The sequence below is a fragment of the Bubalus kerabau genome, chromosome 1, assembly GCF_029407905.1.
Source record: "Bubalus kerabau isolate K-KA32 ecotype Philippines breed swamp buffalo chromosome 1, PCC_UOA_SB_1v2, whole genome shotgun sequence".
NCBI classification, from domain to species: domain Eukaryota; kingdom Metazoa; phylum Chordata; class Mammalia; order Artiodactyla; family Bovidae; genus Bubalus; species Bubalus kerabau.
This window is the reverse complement of record NC_073624.1, coordinates 214,482,504-214,504,832: the sequence shown is the minus strand read 5'-3', so window position 1 is coordinate 214,504,832 and position 22,329 is coordinate 214,482,504. Positions and strand designations below refer to the sequence as shown.

The window sequence follows — 22,329 nt, the reverse complement described above, 5'->3', positions numbered from 1 at the left end:
ATGCTAGGTACAGTAATGATATTTTGAAAGGTACAAAGGGCTGAGGGAATATTTTCCATTTATATATTGTCTGTTGCATACAGCATGTCAGAATATTGTGCAAAATGCCCTGAGTTCATGATACACCAGTAGGAGAATTGGAACAATCTAGTACGGGGACAAAGGAACAAAGGGGACAAAAAAAGAGGACTGAAGGTATGTTTATTACAGGAAAAAGGCCTGTTTAAGCCTGAATCTCCCAACATGCAGACGCTAGAATTGAGACTTATTTGTAAAACTGAGTGATGGTTTTTGTACTCACAGAGGGAAAGCTCTAGGGAACTTGGGAGGACTTTGAACCCTGGCTACCCTGAAAGTTTTGCAATAAGGGTACCATTCAGTCTATTTGGGCTTGTGGCTGGCTTGGGGAAATGAATAGATGAATGACCTTTTAGTTTTCTTAACAACACAGAGTTTGTGTGTTTCTGAGCGGTCACCAGGGCCAGATAAATGTTAAGGGAAACCAGATTCAGGAGAACACAGGCCCTCTCTCCTCAGAGAGGCAGCTCAACTGTATATGGGGGAGGAGCAAGCTTCTTAGGCAATCATGGAGATCAGAGTGGAGGAGCTGTGGGGTAAAATGAATGTCTTGTTTCATGACATGATTTTCCTGCAAATCAATCAAATGTAATTTTATGACCTGAAGCCTATATACATTTATAAAGAAAACATTCACAGAACACACAGATGACAGCATTATGGCTGGGGCCTTAAGGGAACTTCCTGGAAGCTTCTAAATTTGCATTTTCATATACTGGGGGTTTTAAGTTACAGGATTTAAAAATAGAAGCTTACTACTCTTTCCTAGCTCACTTCTCTGCTTTTCTTTCATAATACCCTTATCATTATATATAGTATGTATTTTACACTATAGTCTCCCTCACAAGAAAAATTCCACAAAGGTGGGGAGTTTCTTTCAGTGCTGTATACTGAAATATGGAGAGGTGCTAAGTATTTGTTGAAGTAATAAATGGTTATGGGGAAAGGTAAAAAATAAAACATTAACCTAAAATTCCACCACCCACTCTTAATATTTATGTTTCCTTTACCTTTGGGAGTGGGAGGGCAGTTACTTCTCTTTTGGGATCACTCTTATTACGAAGTTGAATACTTCTAAAAATGTTTTAAAACAATTAGCTGTATAGTAGCCCATCACGTGGGAGGGAGAGGCTTGCTCGGACCCTCTTCACACCTTACAAATTACATCCTAAGTTTGCAGCCGACTTTAAGGTTCTCCCCCTTGCCCCAAATCCCGCTGTGCCTTTCTCGTTTCCAGAGCTCCATTCCTGGCCGCAGCGTCATCACGCTGGGACGCAAACGCCTACGGACGCCGCGATGCTTTACGCAATGTCTGACGTCACGACGCAGAGCCTAGCAACCGCGCAGGCTCGTAACCGAGACCGTTATGGCTGTCGCCGCCCGGAGGAGGATGAGCGGCGCGGAGCAAGCAAATCTGCTGCCCAGGCCAGGTGTCCAGGTCCCCGGAGGACTGGCGCGGCCGCTGGTCCTGGCCCTCCTGCTTGCATCCGCCATCATGCCCAGTGGTAAAAGGGGCGCGGCGGCAGGGCGGGCGCGGGAAGACGGGGAGGGCCCCGGCGCGGAAGGCCAAGACGGGCCCGGCCAGGGAACGGGCGATTCCGAGTGTCCGGAGCAGGTGGCTGTATCTAGAGGGGGAGGGTGTCTTCAGCCCTGGCGAGGCTGTCTGAAGGTCTGTGGTAAGGGAGGCTGTTTGAAGGGGTCTGTGAAGGTAGGGTCTTTAAGAGGCCTCAGAAGTGGGCTTGAAAGCTCCGGGGACCCGGGGAGCTAGAGTGTAGATGGGCGGGGAAGGAGGAGTGGCCGTGGTGTCTAGAGAGTCTTAAAGAATGGGTTGCTACAGAGAATGGCTGTGATATGGTCTCCAAAATCCCTTGGAGGTGTGGAGTAAAAGAACAAAACAAAACAAAACAAAAACACAAAAAACGCACAACTGTAAGAGCTGTGAGTTGAGTTTATTCAATGTCTTACTAAAGGTCGTAGCGGGCGGAGCCAGCTTTTCAGTTCTGAGCAATTGTTCGAAGAGGTCAAGAGACGAGCCAGAATATGTATGATTTTTTTTTTTTTTTGCTGGGACATGTACTCGAACATCAAAAGATTATTGCTAATAACAACAGATCTGAAGGTTATAATTTTAGTACTTTTCTCTATATGGGAAGACACAGGAATCTGGGGTTATTGAAGTTTTTCCTTAAAGAGGCATTTCCTTAGATAGGACCCGTATATCCAAGGCAGAATACTGCATCCTGTTTTTCTCTATCCTGAATTCCCCTCAGGCCCACTGTGATGGGCACTTGCAGTGGCTAATGGTTGGATTCTTGTGGAACTGGAATGGCACACAGCTTTTTTTTTTTTTTTTTTAATTATTCTTTTTCTTTATAGAGATGGGAGTTATGAGGGTCTAGAAGAGAGGACAGAGGGAACATGTGCTGAAGAGTTTAGAAGGTGTGGTATCCAGAGAGAGTCCCAAGGTCAGGGCTGGGTGCCCGGGGGTTTAGCTGGGCCAAGGGACGGTGAGATCAGCCGTAAAGATGAAGGTGGGTAGGGGTAGTGATTGGACTGAGCTGATGGAATATTTTGGAGAGCAAAAGGGAAAAGAACTATCTTTGAGTACTGTTGCCTCTCTGAGGACTGGGAGGTTCTGCTGCTGCTGCTACCAAGTCGCTTCAGTCGTGTCTGACTCTGTGCGACCCCACAGATGGCAGCCCACTAGGCTCCGCTGTCCCTGGAATTCTCCAGGCAAGAACACTGGAGTGGGTTGCCATTTCCTTCTCCAATGCATGAGAGTGAAAAGTGAAAGTGAAGTTGCCCAGTCGTGCCTGACTCTTAGCGACCCCATCGTGCTTGGTGAAGAGCCAGAATGCTAGAGTATTGGACTTCTGAGGGGCTTAAGAGGACAGGAGTTCTGGGATAAGTGAGATTCATTGTAAACATAGTCCCCCTTCTCTGTGTCCCTCTGTGTCCTAGATAGCCCTGCTTCATTTTGATGGATCTGTAGGATTTAAGTATTTCTTTTTTAGTTTTTTGAGTCATGATTGACATATTAGTTTCAGGTGTACAGCATAATGATTTGATGTTTGTATACACTGAGAGCACCACAGGAAGTCTAGGTGCCATCCAGCACCCTGCATCGTTAACAACAGTTTTTTTTCTTATGATGAGGACTCTGAAGATTTACTTTCTTAGCAACTTTCCAGTATGCAGTATTATTCATTATGGTCACCATGCTGTACATTGCATCTGCATGCCTTATTTAATTTATGACTGGAAGTTTGTATCTTTTGATTCCCTTCACCTCCACTCTCTCCGCCTGCCTCCCCTACCATTTTGTTTTCTGTATCTGTGAGTTTAGCTTTTTTGTTTTGTTTTTTAAATGCCACATGTAAATGATATCATGATATTTGTCTTTCTCTTACTGACGTATTGCACTTCAGTGTAATGCCCTGAATATCCACTCACGTTGTTGCAGATGGCAAGATTCCATTCTCTTATTTCTTAATGATAATTCATCCTGTATATATACCTCAATTCTTTATCCATTCATTGATTCATGAGCTCCTTGGTTGTTTCTGTGTCTTGGCTATTTTAAATAATGCTGCATGATTAAGTATTCCTTTTCTTAGAAATGTTACATTGTTAATCAAGATATTGAAGGCCTTATTGAGAAATGAAACCTGTAAACCATATTCTGAGACTTGGGAGGAACAAATGCACTAATAAGAATTTATAATCCATTTAAGCAGTATCTTGTGTGGTAGCTCCTTTTTATTTTCAGGCCAAGGCACAATCCTTCTTAGGCCTAAATCTTTTCTGAGTTCAGATGGAAAACAGTATGAATGGGATAGTGTTCACTTATTTGCCAGCGAGGCTGTCTAGCCATACATTCCTCTGCTGCAGTGCTGTGGTTACTTACTTGGGTTTCCCCAGCAGGACTGAGTGTGTGTGGACCACCCTCCCAGAAGTGTTTGTAAGTCTGGGGAGGGACTGTGGTTCATTTTCCCAAGGTCCTTTCATAGCTAGTAAATAAGGAGGATTTCTCTTGTTGATGCAAGTATTCCTGTTCCTAAAGTACTTAAGTAGCATGGTTGTTTTGGTCATTAATCATCTAAGAAAAAACTGACATATAAACATTTATATTTCTTGCTGGAATGCTTAAGATATATGGTTTAGGGGTATATGTAGCTGGTAACTATAGTTTCAGAAACAACTTTTTAAGAGATGGTTGAAAATCTTCTGACATGTGCTTTTAATAGGGAGGCAGCTCCTTGCAGTACAGCTTAGCATGTGTAGAACTTTGGCTAATACAAATGTTCTTTGTAGGTGTGCCTTAGGGTAGAGTGATTTCAAAACAGTTACTCTTGTCAGAAGAAAATGAAAGTCTAGCTAGAATGTATTGAGTTTCAAACTTCAAGTAACCATAGAATGTTAGAAAGTTGCCATATCAGTTTTATTTAAACTTGTTCCATGTTAGATTTCTTAAACTTCCAGTGCTTGCTTGGGTGTTTTCTTGGCAATCTCTGAGACTTTTTTAGTTTTATGTGTTCGTTTTGATGAGTTTAAAAAAACTAATGTAAGCATTATTTTGGATTATGGGATACTCACTGTAAGACCAAGTCTGCCATGCTATTTCAAAAATGCCTACTTTCTACATTCTGCCATCATATTGCTCCCAGATGTTGCCTTAATTTATTTACTATGTAATGTATTCAATTTTTAAGGCATTTTTTTCTCAGAATTCAATGTGTGAATGAATTATCAGAAATATTGATACAGTGTAAGGAAGTTTTTAAAAAGGGACCAGTAGAAGAGAAATTAAAAACTTTTAATTTTTAAAAAGTTAACTTTTAACTAGAGAGGTAATATCAAATAGGGAAGGGTAGAGATGGAACATATATTTAGAAATCTAAAGCTATATAAAAACTTGAACAAGTAAATCTGTGAAGTCAGAGTTACCACTTTGTTCTGAAAACACGTCATAGCTGACTGGATTAGCCTCTTTTCTTTGAAGGAGTGGTGGTCCAGAAGGTTGATCTAATTTACATCAAATGTTTCAGGTGAATTCCAAGTTTGTTTTCTTGGATGTAACGTCTAGTGTTTTTTATTGTTTGGATGCACTGCAGGGCGTGTTAGATCTCAGTTTCCCAACCAGGGTTCAGCCCGTGCCCCCTGCAGTGGAAGCACAGAATCTTAACCACTGGACCACCAGGGAAGTCCTAATTTCCACATTTTTACTCCTTGAGCAATATTTATTAACTACTCCTACCTGGAGCTTCCCCGGTGGACTCCTACCTGATGCTAGGTATCGGAGTTACAGCAACAGATAGGGTGACGTTGGAGATATCCTTAGAAGAGTGAGTGGGGTTTTACCTGGCTAAGAACTATGAGAAAGGCTTTTGAGAGGGTGTAGTCCGCACAGAGTCGAACACGACTGAAGCGACTTAGCAGCAGCAGCAGCAGCAGCAGGTACAGAAACACTACTTGGGAAGCAGTGTAGGATTTGTGGTGAGAGTTGGGTCAAGAGCATGTTCAGTAAGTGTTTATTGAATGCCTGCTATAAGTAGGCAGTGGGGATAGAATAGTTTGGAAGATTAGTAAGAGGTAATAGCATTCAGATAATGGGGACCAGATCATATAGGAGCTTATAGGCTATTATAAAGGCTTTGAATTTCACTTTTGAGAGAAGCTGAGAGCTACTAGGTGGTTTTAAGCAGAGCAGTAACATCATTTAACATAAGGTTTTACAGGGTGACTCTCGCTGTTACGTTGAGAGTGGACACTGGGGATCATGGTAGAAGCAGGCAGATCATTTAGAAGACTACTGTAATAATCTGGGTGAGATGATGGCTTGGATTAGGCAGTAGCAATGGAGAGGTGAAAACTCTTCAAATTCTTCATATCTTTTGAAGGTAGGGTGACAGATTGGATGTGGAGTGTTAAAATAATGACTGCAAAGCTTTAGGCTTGAACAACAGAAAAATGGAGTTGTCATAACTGAGAGGGAGACTGTACATAGAGCAGGGTTTTGTTGTTGTTGTTTGTTTCTTTGTCTTCTCTTTTTGGAGTGGGGAGTAAAAATTCATGTCTTTAACCTTTTCATCTTGAAATAATTGTAAATTCACTTGCAGTTGTAAAAAATAAAATACAGAAATTTTGTGTACCCTTTACCCAGTTTTTCTCAGTGATAGTATCCTGCAAAACTGTAGTGCAGTACCACAACCAGACACTGATACTGATACAGTCAAGATACAGAGCATTTCCATCACCATGAGGATTTTTTCTGTGGCTCTTTTAAAAGTCACCCTCACTTTTTCCCTGTCCCTACTCCCTCCTGAATTCCTGGCAACCACTAATCTTTTTTATTTCTATAATCTTATCATTTTGTGAATGTGATGTATGGAATCATATCATATGTAGCTTTTGGGAGTTGGTTTTACCTAGTATAATGTGATGTATGAAATCATATACTATGTAGCTTTTGGGAGTTGGCTGGGTTTACCTAGTATAATTCTTGGGAGGTTCATCTGAGTTGTTTCATGTATCAATAGTTTGTTCCTTTTTATTGCTGAGTAATGTTCCTTGGCATTTATGTGTAGTACACTTGTTTAACCCTTCATCTATTGAAGGACATCTGAGTTGTTTCCAGTTTTTGGCTATTGTGAATAAGGCTGCTATAAACATTTATGCAAAGATTTTTATGTGAACATAAAAATTCATTTCTCTAGGATGAATGCCCAGGACTGTAACTGCTGGGTCAGGTGGTAGTTGCACATTTAGTTTAAGAAACTGCCAAACTGTTTTCTGAAATGGTTGTCACATGTTATGTAACCAGAGCAACATGTGAGTGATCTTGTTACTCTGCATCCTTGCCAACATTTGACATGGTCATTATTTTTTATTTTAGCCATTCTGATAGGTGTATGGTGATATCTCATTGAGATTTAATTTGCATTTTGCTAAGGGAGAAGGCAATGGCACCCCACTCCAGTACTCTTGCCTGGAAAATCCCATTTATTGGAGAAGGAAATGGCAACCCACTCCAGTGTTCTTGCCTGGAGAATCCCAGGGACGGCGGAGCCTGGTGGGCTGCCGTCTATGGGGTCACACAGAGTCGGACACGACTGAAGTGACTTAGCAGCAGCAGTGGTTAACATCTTTTCACGTGCTTGTTTGCCATCTGTATACTCTTTTTGGTGAAATGTCTCTCTGTGTCTTTTGTCCATGTTCTAATTGGATTGTTTGCTTTTTCACTTTTGAGTTGTCATAATTCTTCATGTATTCTAGATATTAGTCCTTTGTTGGGTATGGGGCTTATAGATACTTCTTCCACTTGGTAGCTTGTCTTTTCTTCCTCACAAAAGTCTTTTACTGAACAAAAGTTTTAAAATTTCGATGGAATCCAATTTATGAATTTTTCTTTTTATGTATTGTGTTTTTGGTCTAAGAATTTATCTAGTCCATGATTCTGAAGATTTTGTTGGAGGTCTTTTTCTAAAATCTGTGTAGTTTTAAAAAAAATTATTATTTTAATTAATTTACTTAAACTTTGGTAGTGTTGGGTCTTCGTTGCTGCGTGAGGGCTTTCTCTGGTTGTGGTGTGTGGACTTCTCTTGTGGAGCACAGGCTCCAGGTGCATGGGCTTAGTTGCTCCACGGCACGTGGGATCTTCCTGGACCAGGGATTGAACCCATGTCCCCTGCATTGGGAGGTGGACTCTTATCCAGTATACCACCAGGCAAGGCCCTAAAATCTGTGTAGTTTTACATTTAAACTTGTGATCCATTTTTTAGTTAATATTTGCAAAAGGTGTGAGACTTAGGCCAAGGTTAATTTAGCTTGTTAGATTACATTGATTTTTGAGTATTGAGGCTATCTTGCATCTCTGAAATAAACCTTACTAATCATGGAGTATCGTTTTATATATTGGTCATTTCTTTTTTCTTTTTTTTTTGGCTGTTCCATGTGGTTTGCGGTGTCTCAGTTTCCCAGCCAGGGATTGAACCTGGGCAGTGAAAGCTTGGAATCCTAATCACTAGCTCACCAGGGAACTTTATATTGCTGGTTTCTATTTGTTAGTATTTTGTTAAGAATTTTTGCATTTCTGTTCAGGAAGGATACCAATGTGTAATTTTCTTTTTCTGTAGTGTCTTTGGTTTTGGTTTCAGGAGCTTCATAAAAGGAATCATGAGGTGTTCGTTCCCTCTGCAGGTCTCTGGAGGAGGTTGTATAGAATTGGTGTTAACTCTACATTAAACATTTGGTAGAATTCTCCAGTGAATTCTCCATTCTTATGTGGGCAAGGATATTTAATTTTGGGGAATTTTAAAATTAACAATTCAGTTTCTTTAATAGTTAAAGGGCTAGTCAAATTATGTATTCCATATGTGGTAAGTTGTGGTACTTTGTGTTTTTAAGATTCTGGTCTTAAATTTTCTCTTTTAGTTGCTTTTTATGACATTGCTCTGATGGGGAGGTGGGGGTTGATGCACATTAATTGCAGTTAGAGCTAGAAACCTAGGGGCTCTACTTGATCTGCGTTGAGCCTTAAGGACAGTGGTGGTCCTGGCAGCTCTGGGCAGAGGTGGGAGTTTCGGCTCCTCTTGTGGCCTGCGCTGACATGTTGGTGGGGACAGCCTCGTTACTGCGGGGCCATGGCTAAAGTCTTGACTGTCCACTAGGCCTCCTCAGAGGAGAAGGCAATGGCACCCCACTCCAGTACTCTTGCCTGGAAAATCCCATGGACGGAGGAGCCTGGTAGGCTGCAGTCCATGGGGTCGCTGAGAGTCGGACACGACTGAGTGACTTCACTTTCACTTTTCACTTGCATGTATTGGAGAAGGAAATGGCAACCCACTCCAGTGTTCTTGCCTGGAGAATCCCAGGGACGGGGGAGCCTGGTGGGCTGCTGTCTGTGGGGTCACACAGAGTCGGACACGACTGAAGTGACTTAGCATAGCATAGCATAGGCCTCCTCAGACACATCCTTTTATGGAGGCGAAGGGGCACCTCATTGCAGCTTGGTCAGGGTGGTAATCTAGGCTCCCCACTTGGTCTTTGCTGCTGTAAGTGTGAGTGGAGAGTGGTGCTCTTTGTTTGGAGAAAGTAAGAGCAGTCGTCTGAAAGTTTTCTTTCTTGCTAGGCTGCCTCTCTCCTGATCTTCTGGCGAGAGAGCAGGCTTTTTTGGGGGCCCGTTTTGTCCATACTCTTGGGTGTTTCCAGGTTACTGGATTCTTCAGCTCCAAGTCAGGAATACATGAGGTAAAAAAAGTTCAGGATAGTCAACTCTGGGTTGTTTCTCAGGTCCTGAGGTCTCTGATTGCTCTGCCTTATTCTTTCCACCTTTCACAATTGTGTTATTTTATATGTAATAGGAAGAGTTTTATTTGTTTTTAGTGGGAAGAATAGGGAAAAATACATTTACTCCATCTTCCTAGCAGTGAAAGTCAGAATTTCATTTTGAACATGTTAATTTGAATGACAAATCTAAGCAGACATGTCAGGTAGACAGTTGGACTTATGAGCCTAGAGTTCTGGTAGTTTGTGGACCTTCTCTTTTGAGGGCTTCATTTTTCTAAGAGAAGTCAGGAAGTTATATGAGCCTTTGACAATGAGGACAACAGAAAAGGTTTTAGAAATTTGAGGACAGAGCAAGCTGTGAATGGTCTACTAAGAGAGAAGGGTGAACAGGCTGGGAAAACACAGGATAATTGCTGACAGCATAACAGGTACATCTGGATTTGGGTGTTGCATTTAAAATGAAATAAAAAATGAAAAATAGAAAATGAAATATTCATCAGATAACAGTTGCCTTGCCAGATAGTAAGAACTTAAGCAGCATAGGAGACCTGTTGCATTTCATAGCCTGCCACCATAAGAAAAAGAAGGAATAGAGAGGGGTCTGACTTTAGGTCACAGTGGCAAAGTCCACACAGAGCTTGTGCCCTCTGTTCTACTTTCACAAAGGTTGGATTTCAGTACCTGCAGAAAAGAAAGGTGACTAATCTGAGCTTAGTGAAAAATATAGGTGTATTTCCTTTTAGCTTGGTGGAGATAAATTTGGAGATTTCAGTGTAACATTTCTTTCTTTACTTATTTAGTTCCATCACAGATTGAGTCATTGAGCCAGCCTGTACTCACGTCAGATGTTTCTACTTCACATATGAATGCTTTAACAAATGAAAACCAAACCACACCTTCTGCTTCCCAAATCAGCACCACTCTCCCTCCCACAACTAGTACAGAAAAAAGTGGAGTGGCGTCCGTGTCCCCTCATCCCTTGCCTACTACTACTCTGTCCCAAGAGGAAGTTGATAACAATGAAGATCCTAGCATAGAGGAGGAGGATCTTCTCACACTGAACAGTTCTCCGTCTACTGCCAAAGACACTCTGGACAACGGGGATTATGGAGAACCAGACTATGACTGGACCACCAGCCCCCGGGATGATGAGTCCAGTGAAGCCTTGGAAGAAAACAGGGGCTACATGGAAATTGAACAGTCAGAGAGACCTTTTAAAACCCCACCCTCAAATATAGAAGAGGAAGATAGCCATTTCTTTTTCCACCTTATTATTTTTGCTTTTTGTATTGCTATTGTTTATATTACATATCACAACAAAAGGAAGGTAAGTTTGAGCTTTTTTTCACCCCCTCTAGTTGCCCTCTGTTATCTCAGTCATACTTCTTATTAATGCTTTTGCTTATTCAGAGATTTTTTCCCCTCTTTTAATCAGGTTTCAGTTGATGGTAAAATATTGTGATATCTCATCAGCTTGTATGTCTTTGTGGATTTTAACAAATGACAGAATGCTTTACTGCATGTGAGTGAGTGAGTGAAAATTGCTCAGTCATGTCTGACTCTTTGCGACCCCATGGACTATACAGTCCATGAAATTCTCCAGGCCAGAGTACCGGAGTGGGTAGCCTTTCCTTTCTCCAGGGATCGAACCCAGGTTTTCCACATTGCAGGTGGATTCTTTACCATTTGAACCACAAGGGAAGTCCAAGAATATTGGAGTGGGTAGCCTATCCCTTCTCCAGTGGATCTTCCCAACCCAGGAATTAAACCCGGGGCTTCCCTGGTGGCTTAGAGGGTAAAAGCGTCTGCCTGCAATGTGGGAGACCTGGGTTCAATCCCTGAGTCGGGAAGATCCCCTGGAGAAGGAAATGGCAACCCACTCCAGTACTCTTGCCTGGAAAATCCCATGGATGGAGGAGCCTGGGAGGCTGCAGTCCATGGGGTCACAAAGAGTCGGACACGACTGAGCGACTTCACTTTCACTTTCTTCTGCATTGCAGGCGGATTCTTTACCATCTGAGCTATCAAGGAAGCCTACTACATGTGCTTTTAAAAAAAAGAAGCCAATTGATTTTGAGCAAAACCAAAGCCTGATGATTTTTTTTTTAAAGATTTTATGTCTTAATTTGGCATTGCTACTTCATTGGGAGTACTTGTGGAGGGAGATGTTAATTTAGGACTTCTAATGTATTTACATTGAACTTAATGTTATTTTGATAACTTTTTCCCCTGGTTGTTAAAGTATTAGATGCCTTTTTTAGGGACACAGAAAAATATAGAAAAGAAAATGTAAGCTACTACCCAAAGCTGAACATTATGAACATTTTGGTATATTTCTGGCCTGTAAATGTGTGTATACTTCAGATATATATGTGTATGCTAATAATTTTTAAATGAACTTGATTTCCTATAGAGTTGTATATCTTGCCTTTTACCTAACAAATCATGAGCATTTTTCATATCATTAATATTCTTTAAAAACATGATTTAATAGCTACGTAATTTAACTTTTTCCTGTTGAGTATTTAGATTGTTTTCAAACTTTGATCCAGAAATAATAATATGATGAACATTGCTGTACTAAAATTGGTTTGTTGGATTACATGAGGCAGAGGAGGCATAAATAGGACTCTATGGATAATTTAGTGTGAGGGTTCATCTGGGCGCTCTGCAGTCCCTGAGCTAAATAGTTAAACTTTTTAAATACTTAAAGGGAAATCAAACACAGTGTCCTTTTTAATACTTACTGGTCAGGAAGTCTCAGTTCTTGACTTTGTTGTAACTTGCTTTGTGATTCCTAGCACCCACTTCCCCTTAAGGACGTTGATTTTCTCACCTGCAAAATGATACAAAGGTAATTTCAGAATGCCTTCCAGCTTAGAGAATCAGTGATTCTAATATCTCACTTGTGGTTTTGAGTTGGTTTATTTGTGGTTTAGTGGTCTCTCAGTAGTTCTGTAAGTATTTGTAGGTGGATGAAATTTTGAATGCCAGTTATGTTTTATTCCACTGTTCAGTGTGGGACCATCTCTATTACAAACACCTAAAAAAAGAAAGTGAAGTTGCTCAGTCATGTCTGACTCTTTGCGACCCTGTGGACTATAGTCTACCAAGCTTCTCCGTCCATGGGATTTTCCAGGCAAGAGTGCTGGAGTGGGTTGCCATTTCCTTCTCCAGGGGATCTTCCCGACCCAGGGATTGAACCTGGGTCTCCCGCATTGCAGGCAGACGCTTTACCATCTGAGCCACCAAGGAAGCCCTAGGGACTTAAACGCCTAAGGGACTTGTTAAACAGGTAGGTTCCTGGACTCCACTGCTACCTATTAGCTCATCTCTGAAGAGAGAGGCCAGGAATCAGTCTTTAACAGGGACTTCTGTTTACATTAAAATTTAAAAAGCACTGTTTCAGCTTATTTACAAGATGGAAAACAAAATAGCCCTTTTGTTGTTGACATTTTACTTTTGTGTTTGGGAACCTAGGAGACAGATATTTCAGTTATAAAAACTTTTAGCATGTCCTCTATTTTCTCTTTTGAATATCTGATTTGTTTTATTTCAGATTTTCCTTCTGGTTCAAAGCAGGAAATGGCGTGATGGTTTTTGTTCCAAAACAGTGGAATATCATCGTCTTGACCAGAATGTTAATGAAGCAATGCCTTCTCTGAAGATTACCAATGATTATATATTTTAAAGCACTGTGATTTGCATTTGCTTATTATGTAATTTTATTTGCTTGACTTTTTATATGATATTGTGCAGATGTTTGCCATTGGCAGTTCATACTTAAATGAGAGGTGGGCCTCTCTTTATTTTGCCTTGGTGCTTTGGAAATTAAGTATCACGAACAAGGAGTATATAATTTTTTATCTACATTTTTAGAGGTAAATTCAATCAGGTGTCCAAAATGTGGAGCTAAGCATTACCTGTTAGTTTTTTATTGTTTTAGATTTCTTTATTGTACTTCTTCTGGAAGTGTTAGTAATGCTACTTTAAAAAAATCCCAAACTTATAATTAAATTCTAACACATCTGATATTGCTGACTCAGATTCTCTTTCTGCCATCCAAATATTGTTTCTTAAGCACACATTTCTTTGTGCTGTCAAACTGTAATCTACAAGGATGTATGTAATAATGCTTTACATATAAGTCACATTTTTTTCTTCCAGGACTCTTTGCTTTGGATATTTTTGGATAATTTATGTATAATTTATTATTGCTCATTCTGACCACGATTTTAAGTAGCACATTAATAAATGTGTCTAAAAATTCTGGCAATAGAGACTCTGCAGTTTGCAGTAGACATAAATAAAATGTTATAGATAGCTTTTTTGCTTTGAATTACTGAATTAAATTTAGAGGTAGAAATTGTTGTGAAATATTAAATACACGTACAATTGCTTTTACTTAGCAATTGATTGTAGCACGGGTTCCTCCAAGCTTTCAAGCAAGGGGCAGAGTTTAAAATTATATCATATTTGTTCACTCGCTTATTTTTTATAGTAAGTTTGAATGAATTTTAGGAGACATTGTAATTTAAATGATATTGGATCTAGGTCTTTCAAATGAAAATTATACCTGTTTGTATACATAAAGGCTGTATCTGTACACTGGCTCTTTCTCCCTTTGTGCTTGTTTGGTTTCTTGTTCTTTTTTAATAGCAACTGGAAATTGCTTACTTTATTTAATTTTGACTTGTCTTTCTATCATAAGGAGTTGATCAGTATGTAAATATATGATTTGAAACATGGTTGACTTACAGGTGTCACAACAACTTTTTAGAAAACATAACCCCTAATATGTGTTAAACGCCACTCACGAAACCCAGGTGAGCTAGTGGGCATATTGTTTGTGTAGAGATGGAAGAGGCAGGGCAGTCCATCGTTTCTCTTGGGTGGGCCGTTTACTGTTTGAGTAAGGAAGGGAGGCACAGTGGAGGTACACCTGAACTGTTCTTGCAGTAATTTTTTCATATCTGAAATTGTATTATTTAATATTTTGAATAAGATTTTAAAAAATAAATGGCAAAGATATAAATTCATGATTTTATAAGCATGTTTCATTTTAATGATGCGGCCTTCACTGGGTGGTGATAGATGGGTAGTGTATCTCTGGGAGGAAAAAAAAAGAAAATGTGTTAGCTTGCTTTTGTTCCTTTTAGCACTGGGACTCTGCTTCTGTGAATTCCACATAACATTTCTAGATCCTACTTTAGATCTAGTTTATGGCTATGTACTGTGGTTCATTGAAAACCATAGCAAAGTAGGATTGCAAAGGAAAGTAAAGCAGCTAAATCAGTGTGCTGCACTTCTGGCATCCTGCTTCCTTGTTGTCTTCCTGTTGAAGCCTCTCCCATCCTGAAGGATTGCCCGCCTTAGTGGATCTGGGGTTCTTTGGTGCTTCCTGATGGCACAGTCTTTGCTACCCATGTCCCAGTGCTGCAATCAAATAGCCTCTGACTTGGAGCATCGATTGTACATTGATCAAAAATGCTTCCACTGTCTTACAAAGGCGCCCAAGTCACTGGTCTATAAGTCTGTGTATAATTCAGACATACATGTGTATGGTAACAACTTTTAAATGAACTTGACTTCATATTGTTTTGCATCTTGCTTTTTACCTAACAGATCATGAGCATTTTCTATGTCATTAATATTTTTAAAAAGCATCTAATAGCTGCATAATTTATTTAACTATTTTCCTCTTGACTGTTTAGATCGTTTCCAGTTTTGGCTCAGAAATAATATTGTGGTGAATATTTCTGTATTGGAATTGGTTTGTTGGGTTAAATGAGGCAGAGGAGGCATAAATAGAAATGAATGGCACAAAGAAGACCTACATTTGAGTCTTAGAGCACCAGTGTATCCTACTCACATGTGGTATAGTCTTTCAGTGTCAGTTTCTGGAGAGACCAGGAGCATGGCTCCAAATGTTGGTACTAATGGCATAATAGATAACACTTTAGTTACCGTTTCTCTGTCTTATCTGAAAAAGAATGTGTTGAAAGTCGTGGGGCAGGCAGAAGCAGACATTTAGAATTTGTGCTGGCAGCCATGTCTGTCTCTTTTTTTTAAAGATTTCTTTATTTTTGGCTGTTCTAGGTTTTCGTTGCTGTGAGTGTTATTTCTCTAGTTGCACTGTGTGGGCTTCTCGTTGCAGGGCTTCTCTTGTTGCAGAGCATGGGCTCTTGGGTTCAGGAGTTGTGGCACACCGGCTTAGTTGCTACGCATCCTGTGGGACTTTCCCAGTCCAGGGATCGAACCTGTATTCCCTGCAGATTCTTAACCAGTGGAGCACTAGAGAAGCCCCTCAGGAGGGCAAGCATGTCTTGACTGGGTTTTGACTTTGTTTTTAATGATTTTCAACTTTGTTTACTTTTTAATATGTATGTATATTTATTATTTAAAGAGATGGGAATACCAGAACATGTTACCTGCCTCCTGAGTAATCTGTATGCAGGTCAAGAAGCAACATTTGGAACCGGGCATGGAACAATGGACTGATTCCAAACTGGGAAAGGAGAACATCAAGGCTGTATTGTCACCCCACTTATTTAACTTATATGCAGAGTACATCATACGAAATGCTGGGCTGGATGACTCACAAGCTGAGATCAAGACTGCCGGGAGAAATTTCAATAACCTCAGATATGCAGATGATACCACCCTAATGGCAGAAAGTGAAGAGGAACTAAAGAGCCTCTTGATGAAAGTGAAAGAGGAGAGTGAAAAAGTTGGCTTCAAACTCAACATTCAAAAAATGAAGATCATGGCGTCTGGTTCCATCACATCATTTCAAATAGATGGGTAAACAGTGGAAACAGTGTCAGACTTTATTTTCTTGGGCTCCAAAATCACTGTGGACGATGGCTGCAGCCATGAAATTATAAGATGCTTGCTCCTTGGAAGAAAAGCTATGACAAATCTAGACAGTGTATTAAAAAGCAGAGACATCACTGCTGACAAAGATCTGTATAACCAAAGCTATATGGTTTTTCCAGTAGTCGTGTACAGATGTGAGAGTTGGACCATAAAGAAAGCTGAGTGCCAAAGAATTGATGATTTTGAATTGTGGTGCTGGAGAAGACTCTTGAGGTACTCTTGGACTGCGAGGAGATGAAACCGGTCAATCCTAAAGAAAATCAACCCTGAATATTCATTGGAAGGACTGATGCTGAAGCTGAAGCTCCAATACTTTGGCCACCTGATACAAAGAGCTGACTCATTGGAAAAGACCTTGATGCTGGGAAAGATTGAAGGCAGGAGGAGAAGGGGGTGACAGGATGAGATCTTTGGGTGGCATCACTGACTCCGTGGACATAAATTTGAGCAAGCTCTAGGAGATAGTGAAGGACACCCCCTGGCATGCTGCTGTTCATGGGGTCGCAGAGTCTGACATGATTGAGCCACTGAAAAACAATGAAACAACATTATTTATTTGGCTTCCCCAGTTCAGTTCAGTTCAGTTGCCCAGTCGTGTCCGACTCTTTGCGACCCCATGAATCGCAGCACGCCAGGCCTCCCTGTCCATCGCCAACTCTTGGAGTTTACCCAGACTCATGTCCATCGAGTTGGTGATGCCATCCAGCCATCTCATCCTCTGTGGTCCCCTTCTCCTCCTACCCCCAATCCCTACCAGCATCAGAGTCTTTTCCAATGAGTCAACTCTTTGCATGAGGTGGCCAAAGTACTGGAGTTTCAGCCTTAGCATCATTCCTTCCAAAGAAATCCCAGGGCTGATCTCCTTCAGAATGGACTGGTTGGATCTCCTTGCAGTCCAAGGGACTCTCAAGAGTCTTCTCTAACACCACAGTTCAAAAGCATCAGTTCTTCGGTGCTCAGCTTTCTTCACAGTCCAACTCTCACATCCATACATGACCACTGGAAAAACCATAGCCTTGACTAGATGAACCTTTGTTGGCAAAGTAATGTCTCTGCTTTGCAATATGCTATCTGCTGCTAAGTCGCTTCAGTTGTGTCTGACTCTGTGCGACCCCATCCCTGGGATTCTCCAGGCAATAACACTGGAGTGGGTTGCCATTTCCTTCTCCAATGCATGAGAGTGAAAAGTGAAAGTGAAGTCGCTTAGTCGTGTCTGACTTCTAGTGACCCCATGGACTGCAGCCTACCAGGCTCCTCCATCCATGGGATTTTCCAGGCAAGAGTACTGGAGTGGGGTGCCATTGCCTTCTCCAATATGCTATCTAGGTTGGTCATAACTTTTCTTCCAAGAAGTAAGCGTCTTTTAATTTCATGGCTGCAGTCACCATCTGCAGTGATTTTGGAGCCCCCAAAAATAAAGTCAGCCACTGTTTCCACTGTTTCCCCATCTATTTGCCATGAAGTGATGGGACCAGATGCCATGATCTTAGTTTTCTGAATGTTGAGCTTTAAGCCAACTTTTTCACTCTCCACTTTCACTTTCATCAAGAGGCTTTTTAGTTCCTCTTCACTTTCTGCCATAAGGGTGGTGTCATCTACGTATCTGAGGTTATTGATATTTCTCCCGGCAATCTTAATTCCAGCTTGTGCTTCTTCCAGCCCAGCGTTTCTCATGATGTACTCTGCATATAAGTTAAATAAGCAGGGTGACAATATACAGCCTTGACATACTCCTTTTCCTATTTGGAACCAGTCTGCTACCCCAGACTTTAAAAAAAAATTTTTTTTTTGACAAAGCAAGAGACTATAGTGAAGGAGTGCCTGGGTGGAGAGCAGTAGGGTAAGGGGACCCAGGACTGCTAGGCCACATGGCTCTGTGCCGGGTCTTAATTGTGGCGTGTGGGATCTAATTCCCTGATGAGGGATTGAACTTGGGTCCTCTGCATTGGGAGTGTGGAGTTTTAGTCACTGGACCACCAGGGAAATCCCTGGGAATTTGATCTTATATGTGAATTGTAGAGGGTGAGTGTGAGCTCTTTAATAGAACGTGTGCAGGAAGCAGCTGTCTCTATAGTTTGCCCCAGAGTGTGAGCTTGAGACCAGAGACTGGCTTTTATTCATCTCTACCCCTTACTCAGCACTGCATGATGCCTGCTAGGCCCCTTGAAATCAATCATGTGATGACATAGTTGTGAAATTAGAGGATGAGAAAATGGGCTCATGAAGTTGGCATACAGTCTAATACTAGTAACATCTGAGACCTGGCACTGCAGGGAGTGGGGGAGAACCAAGATGGAGTGTGTCAGCTTTGTCTGAGTACCCAGATTCCTACATGAAGCGAAAGCCCGCGTTAATTGTGTGAGATACTGCTGCTTCCCACAAACCCTAGGTTCTGATCAGAGCAGCTGCTGCCCATGAAGGCGAAGGGGATGAAGGTTACTGTGAGCACAGCTGCCAGTGTTCTGGTTCTCTCTCCCTCTCTAGCTGACTTTGCCTTTTGCCCTTTTTCTGCCCGATCTGGCGGTGCAATAGTTTGCCTCCTTTTTGGGTTCAGCAGTAAGCTGAAAAAGGTGTGGAAACATCCCAGCTGAAGCTCAAGAGATTACAAGTAACTTGTGAAGGCCAGAAATCTTCCAAGGGAGCTGAAAAGGGGGCTGTCCTGAGGTTTGAAGTCAGTTATATTTAAATTCTGTTCACCTGTGGTTTTACTTCCTTGAGGAGGGTAAGTTGCCAGGATAGGTTTTGGAGATGGAACTGGAACTGCTTCTGACTCCCATCTCAAGAGCCCTGTGTGGTGGTGACCTGCTGTTTAGACTGAAGTGACTCCAGGGATTTTGGACCTGTAAGCAGCAGCTTTTTCCCCATTAGCTCTAAGCCCATTCTCTTCAAGCTCCCTCCTAAGGAGTCCCAGACTCCTTTGCCACTATTGATGAGGCTCCAGATTTAAAAGCCCTGCTGTTTTTAAGGTAGGAGGCCTTTCTATACCTGCTGCTAAGTCACTTCAGTCGTGTCCAACTCTGTGCGACGCCATAGACGGCAGCCCACCAGGCTCCCCTGTCCCTGGGATTCTCCAGGCAAGAACACTGGAGTGGGCTGCCATTTCCTTTTCTATACCTAACACACCAATAACAACTGTGCTCTGAAACCTTAACGGTTCTTTCCCTCAGACTCCCAGACCGTCTCATTTCTCTGCTGGGAAATCTAGAGATGCCATGTTCTGAGAATCCTTTCCTTCCAACATGCCCTTCTTTATAGGGTCCTTTGGGCTTCTCTCCCAGGCCACCCTTTGGAGTATGGATAGGACAGCACTCCCACCTGAGACCCTTCCAAAGGAGGCAGTGTCTTGCCATGGGTTAGAGCTCTGGTGGGCTCTGGAGTCACAGATCTGGGTTGGCTTCCCACTCTGGGCCTGACCTCTGGACCCTAAGAGTCCCTTGCACGCCATTTTGCAGCCTCTTCAGATCAGTCGCTCAGTCGTGTCTGACTTTGCGACCCCATGGATTGCAGCACGCCAGGCCTCCCTGTCCATCACCAACTCCCAGAGTTCACTGAGACTCACGTCCATCGAGTCAGTGATGCCATCCAGCCATCTCATTCTCTGTGGTCCCCTTCTCCTCCTGCCCCCAATCCCTCCCAGCATCAGAGTCTTTTCCAATGAGTTAACTCTTCGCATGAGGTGGCCAAAGTACTGGAGTTTCAGCCTTAGCATCATTCCTTCCAAAGAAATCCCAGGGCTGATCTCCTTCAGAATGGACTGGTTGGATCTCCTTGCAGCCCAAGGGACTCTCAAGAGTCTTCTCCAACACCCCAGTTCAAAAGCATCAATTCTTCGGCACTCAGCCTTCTTCACAGTCCAACTCTCACATCCATACATGACCAAGGAAAAACCATAGCCTTGACTAGACGAACCTTTGTTGGCAAAGTAATGTCTCTGCTTTTCAATATGCTATCTAGGTTGGTGATAACTTTCCTTCCAAGGACTAAGCGTCTTTTAATTTCATGGCTGCAGTCACCATCTGTAGTGATTTTGGAGCCCAGAAAAATCAAGTCTGACACTGTTTCCACTGTTTCCCCATCTATTTCCCATAAAGTGATGGGACGGGATGCCATGATCTTGGTTTTCTGAATGTTGAGCTTTAAGTCAACTTTTTCACTCTCCACTTTCACTTTCATCAAGAGGCTTTTTAGTTCCTCTTCACTTTCTGCCATAAGAGTCGTGTCATCTGCATATCTGAGGTTATTGACATTTCTCCTGGAAATCTTGATTCCAGCTTGTGTTTCTTCCAGTCCAGCATTTCTCATGATGTACTCTGCATATAAGTTAAATAAACAGGGTGACAATATACAGCCTTGACGAACTCCTTTTCCTATTTGGAACCAGTCTGTTGTTCCATGTCCAGTTCTAACTGTTGCTTCCTGACCTGCATACAGATTTCTCAAGAGGCAGATCAGGTGGTCTGGTATTCCCATCTCTTTCAGAATTTCCCACAGTTTATTGTGATCCACACAGTCAAAGGCTTTGGCATAGTCAATAAAGCAGAAATAGATGTTTTTCTGGAACTCTCTTGCTTTTTCTATGATCCAGCAGATTTTGGCAGTTTGATCTCTGGTTCCTCTGCCTTTTCTAAAACCAGCTTGAACATCAGGAAGTTCACGGTTCACATATTGCTGAAGCCTGGCTTGGAGAATTTTGAGCATTGCTTTACTAGCGTGTGAGATGAGTGCAATTGTGCGGTAGTTTGAGCATTCTTTGGCATTGCCTTTCTTTGTGATTGGAATGAAAACTGACCATTTCCAGTCCTGTGGCCACTGCTGAGTTTTCCAAATTTGCTGGTATATTGAGTGCAGCACTTTCACAGCATCATCTTTCAGGATTTGGAATAGCTCAACTGGAATTCCATCACCTCCACTAGCTTTGTTCGTAGTGATGCTTTCTAAGGCCCACTTGACTTCACATTCCAGGATGTCTGGCTCTAGGTCAGTGATCACACCATCATGATTATCTGGGTCATGAAGATCTTTTTTGTACAGTTCTTCTGTGTATTCTTGCCATCTGTTCTTAATATCTTCTGCTTCTGTTAGGTCCATACCATTTCTGTCCTTTATCGAGCTCATCTTTGCATGAAATGTTCCTTTGGTATCTCTGATTTTCTCGAAGAGATCCCTAGTCTTTCCCATTCTGTTGTTTTCCTCTATTTCTTTGCATTGATCGCTGAAGAAGGCTTTCTTATCTCTTCTTGCTATTCTTTAGAACTCTGCATTCAGATGTTTATATCTTTCCTTTTCTCCTGTGCTTTTCGCTTCTCTTCTTTCACAGCTATTTGTAAGGCCTTCCCAGACAGCCATTTTGCTTTTTTGCATTTCTTTTCTATGGGAATGGTCTTGATCCCTGTCTCCTGTACAATGTCATGAACCTCATTCCATAGTTCATCAGGCACTCTATCTATCAGATCTAGGCCCTTAAATCTATTTCTCACTTCCACAGTATAATCATAAGGGATTTGATTTAGGTCATACCTGAATGGTCTAGTGGTTTTCCCTACTTTCTTCAATTTAAGTCTGAATTTGGCAATAAGGGGTTCATGGTCTGAGCCACAGTCAGCTCCTGGTCTTGTTTTTGCTGACTGTATAGAGCTTCTCCATCTTTGGCTAATCTAATCACACTAGATCTAGTCAATCTAATCACACTAGGACCACAGCCTTGTCTAATTCAATGAAACTAAGCCATGCCCGTGGGGCAACCCAAGACGGGCAGGTCATGGTGGAGAGATTCAACAGAACGTGGTCCACTGGAGAAGGGAATGGCAAACCACTTCAGTATTCTTGCCTTGAGAGCCCCATGAACAGTATGAAAAGGCAAAATGATAGGATACTGAAAGAGAAACTCCCCAGGTCAGTAGGTGCCCAATATGCTACTGGAGATCAGTGGAGAAATAACTCCAGAAGGAGTGAGGGGATGGAGCCAAAGCAAAAACAATACCCAGCTGTGGATGTGACTGGTGATAGAAGCAAGGTCCGATGCTGTAAAGAGCAATATTGCATAGGAACCTGGAATGTCAGGTCCATGAATCAAGGCGAATTGGA

General features: G+C 41.9%; 1 protein-coding gene across 5 annotated transcripts; it reads left to right on the top strand.

Annotated features, from left to right (window-relative positions):
- Positions 1 to 1,319: 1,319 nt before the first annotated feature.
- C1H5orf15 (chromosome 1 C5orf15 homolog) lies at positions 1,320 to 14,113 on the top strand. Of its 5 annotated transcripts, none has more exons than XR_008704432.1 (4): positions 1,320 to 1,583; positions 10,167 to 10,693; positions 12,384 to 12,661; positions 12,926 to 13,115. XR_008704432.1 is itself a non-coding variant. In XM_055553726.1 (3 exons), exons 1-3 carry the CDS (start codon positions 1,445 to 1,447, stop codon positions 13,055 to 13,057), a joined length of 798 nt encoding a protein of 265 aa, XP_055409701.1. In that variant the 5' UTR covers positions 1,320 to 1,444; the 3' UTR covers positions 13,058 to 14,113. The 5 variants fall into 5 exon arrangements, 1 of the variants encoding a protein (XP_055409701.1); XR_008704431.1 differs by having other exon boundaries at positions 12,168 to 12,661; XM_055553726.1 differs by lacking the exon at positions 12,384 to 12,661 and having other exon boundaries at positions 12,926 to 14,113.
- The last annotated feature ends 8,216 nt before the right edge of the window (positions 14,114 to 22,329 follow it).